Here is a 7925-nt window from a genome sequence, read left to right on the forward strand (position 1 = left end):
AGCAACTCCTCAAACCTTGTCCACATTAATATGTTTCCGTTGAAAACGCATCTTTTCCTCGCGTTTTGGCCTTCCATTCACACTAAGACAAGGAGTCCAGGAAAACAGAGATTTGAAAAAAGAGCTTTTGAAATGCTCTCCAGAGCGGATACATTTGAAAATGCTGTTTTCACGTTGTAGTATGGACTGTGGAAACAGAGGCTTACCAATAGACGTACCGGTAACGTTAATCGTGCAGTTATGTGCTATTCACTTCCACACTGTTGATAAAGATATTTACTTTGCACACTCTTGATATTACAGTCCTAAAAAGACGACAGAAAATGTACTCACGATTGATGTCCTGTGGCAAAACACGAGGGCAGTTGCGTTTTAGATCCATTTTGAGTGAGCGCGCCATGGGCGCGTCAGTGAATGGTGAATATTTCCATAAATGAATTGATCCTGCCAGAAGAATTGCGTGAAACTTATTATGTCTGTTCTTTCTGTATCATCTCAGTGTGGATTTATGCATGCACAGTAAGGCGAATGTAACACTTTCAGATATTTCAGAGTGGATGATAAACTTTGGAAAAACGCCTTGTTTGCTTCATGGTTACAAAATGGCATCAACATCCGTTTATGTCATAACGTCATTTAACAAACTTTAGCCATGAAACCTGCTTTTACCGACTTCACCTGAAAATTAATTAATTTGCGATACGGCCTGCACCGCTAACGGAGGCAGCTTCAAAATAAAAAAAAGATACGTCTCGTATAAATTGCATTTTCAGAAATAATAACGGCAGGCCTAATAATGTTGTAATGTACCAACATTATAAACACTATAGGATAATTTAGTTCCCCTCACTTTACAACAAATCCTTTAAATTTAACCGTATCAGAACAGAATAAGAATTTTTAAATATATAATTCTAATGGATAAATATAATTGCAGTATATAATAATATATGCTTAGCAATAAACATGCCAAAACAAATTAATTTATAAAGAAACGTAAGGTAAAGTTGGGCTTACTTCTCTCAGGCACAAATGCAAATGTGTCCATATTCGTGATGTAGCTGAAGCTAAACTATTAGCCTTATTAGGTAAAATAGGCCAGTGGAGGGTGGACCCACTTCTAAATCCCCTCTGATGCGCATCATTCAGTAGTGTCCTGCACTAGGCAAAATCATGACAGTCCACCATGATTAGCTAATCAAATCGCATGTGAATAAACGCAAATATTCCCTAAACATACCCAGTAAAGACAGTGATGCGGTCAGGATGCGCCGGCTTCTCTTTAAATGTGATTGATGATAGCGCGCGCCTCTCATCTCGACAAATCACGTGAACGCAAGCGGAGTCGGTCTGGGGCTTGAGTGCATGTCAGGGAGGCGCGCGGAGAAATTTAATTATTGACTCCTAATTTGAATCTGTACATTATAACGAAAACAATACCTTAAAAATGAAAAGAAGCAAGTTTTTGCAATCAGATTTTTTTTTAAACCGGTGAACTTTTCAGTTCAAGTATCCAGTAAACGAATGCCTTCAAACAGTAGCATAAGTTCAAAACAGATGTTATATGAAATCTGCACCTCTTTTGTGGCTAATATTACTAATGATCCTTACTCCGTGAAGTCAAGTAGCAGAAGTTACAGTAAGTGAAAATGTGCAAATACTACTGGCCCATTTTGGGGTGAACTAAATATGCAAGACTAGTCTTATGTCACTGTTTATAACACAGGCCGTTCAAAAAAAATGGGGGCATAAATTAAGAGTATACCCACTTCTACAGGCACCACTACACCACTGAAAAAGGCGTTGTAGTTCACGCGCGTTCCAGTAACATCCTGAAACATCAAATACACTACTCCGTCATTTCTGGTCTTACAGTAAAGGCATAATTCGAAACTGCAAAGTGCAAAGTGTTAGCAGTTTGACTTTTTTTTTTTTTTGCTAAGAACGAACCGAAATTAAAACATTTCGCTTTTAATCTGTGTATTTAACAGCCTGGGAGACCTTCCCAGGGCAGTACCTTGCCTCGCCGACTAAAATCAGGGCGCCCACTATGGAGACGGCACCAGAGGTGAGGGGGCATAGTGATTTCTCTGTGCTGGTTTGCCAATGTTTTCAAGCCTGTCGCCTGTTAAATTTGTCCCTTATAGCCCTGTGATGGTTTTTATTGATTTTGCTGAAACATATTTTCTTGTAATCGGGTAAATAAATCTGTAGGTGGTGATATTTGTCATGAACACTAGGTGGGGATGTTTGACAGCTATTAGGCTGCAATATAATTGCACGATAGAGAAAAAAAGCATTATAGCTTTTTCTATATTCTGGAAATAAGATCCAAAAACACACACAAAATGACTGCATGTATATAAGCAATTTTTTTAAATCAAAACAACTTATAATTCACAGCAGACTGCTAAAGTTTAATATGCTCAAGTTTAAAGCATTACTACTGCTACCTGCTGTATTGTCATTTGCTTTTTCCTTACAAATCCTCTACAAAAGATGTATCTACCAAATGAAACTTTTAAATGTGCTGACATATTAAACAAGTTAGACGTAAAATGTCTGCATACATTTAAATATTCCCTTTAGAGTGACACATAGATATTTTTAATTATTATTTAAGAAAATACTATAAATAATGAGAATATATGAAAAGTTAAATTGGCACTGATTTGCAGATGTAGGCATGTGACCATATATTCAAATAAGGGGAGTTAACCTAAATGCTCTCATTCTGTCAGTCCTTTCGTTTGTCATTCATCCAGATGAAGATCAAGTTAGAGAAAAACAGAGCATTGACACTGAGCTTCTTAAACAGAAAAAGAAGATTTCAAGGAAAATGGCACCACCAATTACAGGTCAGTGAAATTCACCTACATAAGATTTGATTAAATTATTCAAAAAGAAAATGAATGCTATTATCTACATTCAAACAAAGTATGATAGCCTAACAACAAAATTAAGAGACCGTATTTCTTTCTGAGAACATGCTGCTGGATTGCTTAAATCATGAGGGCCATGATATGTTAGTTATAAAGGGATGTAGTAAATATTTTTAATACACATCAAAAAGCAACATAAGTTGAGCCAAACTGCTATTCAGCTCTAGCAAATCTTAGAGAAAAATTGAGAATATGAAAGATAAAGCAGATAATTGAGAGACATAAATAAAATAAAAAGACACAGAGTTAGGGAAAAATAGACGTTAAAGACATGGTACAACCTTAGCTACAGAATACAATTAGCTTTTGGAAAGATGTACTGTAAAAGTGTCAATACCTACAGTACTCTTTGAAAAAAAAAACGTGCTTGTGTTTCTCCTTTAGAGGTAAAATGTAGAGAGGCAAGAAGGCACTTTTTTGCATAATCTGGGAACAGAAAAATTAATACATTTTATAAATTATAACGTGTAAGCATGTGGAAAAAATATATAAAAGAAAGAAATTCTTGATAATGAAATAATAATACCAGTCATAAGGTTGTTCTAGGAGGTTGTCTACTTGTCTGTGTCAGAGTCTATGTGCTTCAGTTGACGTCTATGGGACTTTTCACCACTTTTATCATATTGGCAGGTGAAAATCACACAACTGATTACTTTCTTAAATAAATAAAAACAAAAATGTATTACTGCATCAACTTTTCATCCTAAAACTTAAAGGACAAAAAAGAACCAAATGAATGTATGCACTGTTTTCTAAGTTTTCTGAACCAAAGAGATTTGTATGAGTGAGTGACTGAAATTTACGTTGTCGTTTGTTTAAAATCTTACTCTCTGCCGTAACTTAAAAAGATTTGGTGTGTCACTTTGTCATGATGTCAAAGATGGCATGACGTTAAACTCAGTTGCACTGTTTGAATGTCTCTCCAACTTTAGTAAATCTAAGGATTGTTATGTTGGGGATGACTGGAGCTGGAAAGAGTGCAACTGGAAACACAATCCTGGGCAGAGATCAGTTTGAAGAGGACAATTGTCCAGAGTCAGTTACTCAACAGTCTGAGAGAAAAATGACAAGAAAAGGTAACAGGACCATCTCAATAATCGACACTCCAGGACTGCAGGATACATCAGCAAATGAAAATGAAGTGAAGGCTGAAATAAAAAAGTGTATGAGAATGTCTACTCCTGGTCCTCATGTGTTCCTGCTGGTCATCAGAGTGGACGTGAGACTGACAGAGGAAGTGAAGAACACAGTGAAATGGATTCAGGAGAACTTTGGAGAAAATTCAGCACGTCACACCATCATTGTGTTCACTCATGCAGACTCACTGCATAAACCCCTGAAAGAGCACATAGAGGAGAGTCAAGATCTACGACAATTTGTTATGACCTGTGGTGGCAGATATCATCCATTCAACAATGAGGACAGAAATAATCAAGCTCAAGTAAATGAGCTTGTGGATAAGATGGATGAATTGGTGATTAGAAATGAAGGAAGGCACTACACTGATGAGATGTTTAATGAGGCCCAGAGAAAGTGTAACTGGAAAACTGTAATTATTATAGCAGCAACTGTTTGTGGGATAGGAGTGATAGCAGTAGTAGCAGTGAAGAGATGGAAAAAGTAAAATGAAAATCATATTATTTGTTAACGTTTTTCCCCCCCCTATAATTCCTATAGCCTACATTTTATGTATTTGTTTGTTTGTTTTTTGAATTGTATTCTGTTTTGAATATAGAAGATTAATTTAATTAACAAAATAAATGCATGTAAACTTTTGTCCATTTCTATTATTGTTACAACCCACACAATTGAATACAACCAATGCAGGTCGGTAACAGCCCTCTTTGAACTTTGCATTAACTTTTACAGTTTAGGAATAAGTTGTAGATTTTAAAACCACTTTAATTTATAGCTGATAAATGTGGAAAAAATATTTTAGATAAATAGCACACAAAACACAGTTACAGACAAGAAAGTAAAAACTGTTACAGGAAGCCAGATAATGGGGTGATTAGAGCCTGTTAGGTGCAACGTTATTAATACATCTCAATTACAATGAAATTATTTTGAAATTTTGAATCCTATGGAATAAAGTGACTATTAAACAGAAATATGTGCCCTTCTTTAAGACACAGCCAGCTCAAATTCTGAGAGTGTGCAGAATAGTAACAGGACAAAAGAACATTTGCATCACTTCCAGTGAACCATTGCTTACAAACATTGTTTTCTCTATCCTCATCGTCCAGCAAAAATAATAGCAAACAGACAAATTTAACACACACAGCAATTATTGTTAATCAGTTAGTTTCAGTATTTGTCTGGGTGTGTTGCTTATGTTACCGTGTCAGGGAGTGTTTAAGAGTGATGCATGGAAATACACAATATAATATATATGTATTAAAAAATCTTATATATATATATATATATATACTGTATATATTTACACACACACACATCAGATTATATTTGTAAAATGAAATATAAAGGAAATAAATAAAAAAAAGGCTTATGAATTCACATTTCACCTCAGCATCTTGTTATTTAATGTGGTTGAATGGCATTCAACTCATTCGCAAAAATAATCACCAACTTAAAAACAAAGGATATAAAAATACACTAATGTAACAATTTATCTGTATGTGCTGTACATGTGGCAGTATTGACAGTAAAGCAGACTTTGAGTAAATAATGTCAGTCTTGTAAATAATGTTTGAAAATAGTCGCAAAAGAATGATGCTGCTATTACTCCACCATTCCTCCAAATGTAATTTCAATGACTGCTTTTATATGCACTGCTCTCTCTTTCTCTTTCATTTTTAAGGATAGGCCTAAATGACAAATGAATGGAAAAGACTGACTGAGAAGGCTCAGGCTAACTGCACTTATTTGAAAAGGCAAGGCTAGGCAAGGAATGACTGAACTGATGAACTGTATACAATACATGCATTAGATAAAAGTATCTGCCAAATACATTAATCCCCGTTTTAGCAGTCAAGTATTTAAAATGTTCCACAGTTCCAGTCTGAAGTTGTTCATTTGGGAACTTTTAATATTTTAATTTGTCATATGAAACATGCAAATGCATGTTGATGTTCTTAAGATTTATTTAATTACAGAATAAAAAATTTAAAAACAATAGAATAAAGAACAAACTTTTTGAAAGGTATTTTTTTTAGACATTCGTTTAATATGACATTACAGATAATATGAAAAGAGCTAAATACATACAACCCTAAGATAATTTACTGCGCTTGTGCATCGTCATGCAATAAAGAAGACTCTGATCAGTGGTCAATTTATTAATTGATGTCACAATGATTTAAAAAAAAAAAAATTACAATTATTATAAAGTCATTGTTGATTCATGTAGTTCAAGTTCAAGCCAACATCAAGTAATTTTCTTCATTTAGTCAAGCAAGATAAGTAATGTAACTAAAGTCCCCCACCTCTGCACAATCAAATTTTGCACTTGTTTTACAATTAATTTAAATACTTTTGATTGGTTGACAGGAAATAATTAAACTGTAATTAATTTCCCATTCAATAGCCCGTATGCATGTATATCAGTGATACAACCCCATCCCAAATAGCTAACGAGCCTTATAAAACTATTCTAGAGTGCTGATACTGTAAAGTTTCTAGTCATCTAAATACTTCTTTGCTGCTTCTGCTGCTGCTTCTGCTGTTGTTTCCACTGCAGAAAAAGCTGCTGCAGCTCCTTTGGCCCCTGCAGCTACAACTCCTGCTGCAACTTCTCCTGCTGCTGCTAGTCCTCTCTTCCCAACATCTGTTAGCATCTGCTCCTTCCTAATCTTCTCTTGGGCTGCTTTATACATGGCATTAGTGTAGGGCTTCATTCCATTAAAATGAACCATTTTTTCTATTATTTTCAGCAGTTCTGTGACCTGATCTCGATCATCTCTGTGTTCATTGTTGAATGAATGATATCTCCCATAGCATGTCTGAATTAGCTGCTGTAGATCTTTGCTTTTGCTGATGTAGAGCTCTACAGGTTTCCCCTTCAGTGTATCAGCGTGAGTGAACAGAACAATAGTGTACTTCACAGCATCTTCTCCAAAGTTCTTCTGAATCCATTTCACTGCATTTTTCTCCTCCTCTGTGAATTTCACACCCAGTCTCAGAACCAGCAGGAACACATGAGGACCAGGAGCAGACAGATAGATACACTGCTCTATTAAAATCTGCAGTTTTTTATTATCGATCGAAGTGTCAGACAGGCCAGGACAGTCAGTAACTGCTATATTTCGTCCATCAACAATTACTTCTTGTTTCTCACAGGTCATTGAAGCTGACACCAGAGAGTTTTTCACTGTAAACGCGTCTCTGTTCAGGATGGTGTTTCCTGCTGCGCTTTTTCCTGATCCAGTTTTACCCAGAAGAACAATCCTCAGATCTGTCACAATGTGAAGTGTTTTTGTTAAATTAGTATTCATTTTTTGTATTAAACACAATATATACATACATGCATTTTAACATGTTAAATTAACTGTGCCATTTTTTTTTTAAAGAAATACATTTGGATGGAAATACATGCAATTTCTATTAAGTAAATGGAATAAATATCACATATCAGATATATTGTTTTTTTTTGTGAGTGGTTATTACAAAATATGTTGTATCCTTATTAGAAATCCAAACATTCTCTAGCATGATTATATTATTTATATATTTATAATATTAAAGATTAGGGGTTGGAATCTTTTGGTACCTAACAATTCAATTCAGATCAATTCTTGTGATCACGATTCAATTACAAAACTGATTGTAACATAATAAGAAATACTACAGAAATGTAATCAAAGGTAAAACTAAAACACTGCATAGTCATCACTGCACACAATGTTTCATTTTGACATAATTGTGTTTGTATTTGACCATTATAGTGCAATAAGATTTCATTGTGTCTGACAGTTGACTTTCTATGTGCGCTCCATGTGTGTGTATGGGGGGGGGGGGGGGGGG

The 7925-nt window shown here is 35.1% G+C and overlaps 2 protein-coding genes across 2 annotated transcripts; one reads left to right on the forward strand and one right to left on the reverse strand.

The window, feature by feature from the left end:
* Positions 1–3882: 3882 nt before the first annotated feature.
* On the forward strand, positions 3883–4566 carry LOC107560566 (GTPase IMAP family member 2-like). Its single transcript, XM_016244784.1, has one exon. The coding sequence runs from the start codon at positions 3892–3894 to the stop codon at positions 4564–4566; it is 675 nt and encodes a 224-aa protein (XP_016100270.1). The 5' UTR covers positions 3883–3891.
* Positions 4567–6580: 2014 nt separating this feature from the next.
* On the reverse strand, positions 6581–7396 carry LOC107560567 (GTPase IMAP family member 2-like). The gene has a single exon (XM_016244785.1). The coding sequence runs from the start codon at positions 7394–7396 to the stop codon at positions 6581–6583; it is 816 nt and encodes a 271-aa protein (XP_016100271.1).
* Between the last annotated feature and the right edge of the window lie 529 nt (positions 7397–7925).

This window comes from Sinocyclocheilus grahami, unplaced genomic scaffold, assembly GCF_001515645.1.
Source record: "Sinocyclocheilus grahami isolate Dianchi unplaced genomic scaffold, SAMN03320097.WGS_v1.1 scaffold734.1, whole genome shotgun sequence".
In the NCBI taxonomy this organism is placed as follows: domain Eukaryota; kingdom Metazoa; phylum Chordata; class Actinopteri; order Cypriniformes; family Cyprinidae; genus Sinocyclocheilus; species Sinocyclocheilus grahami.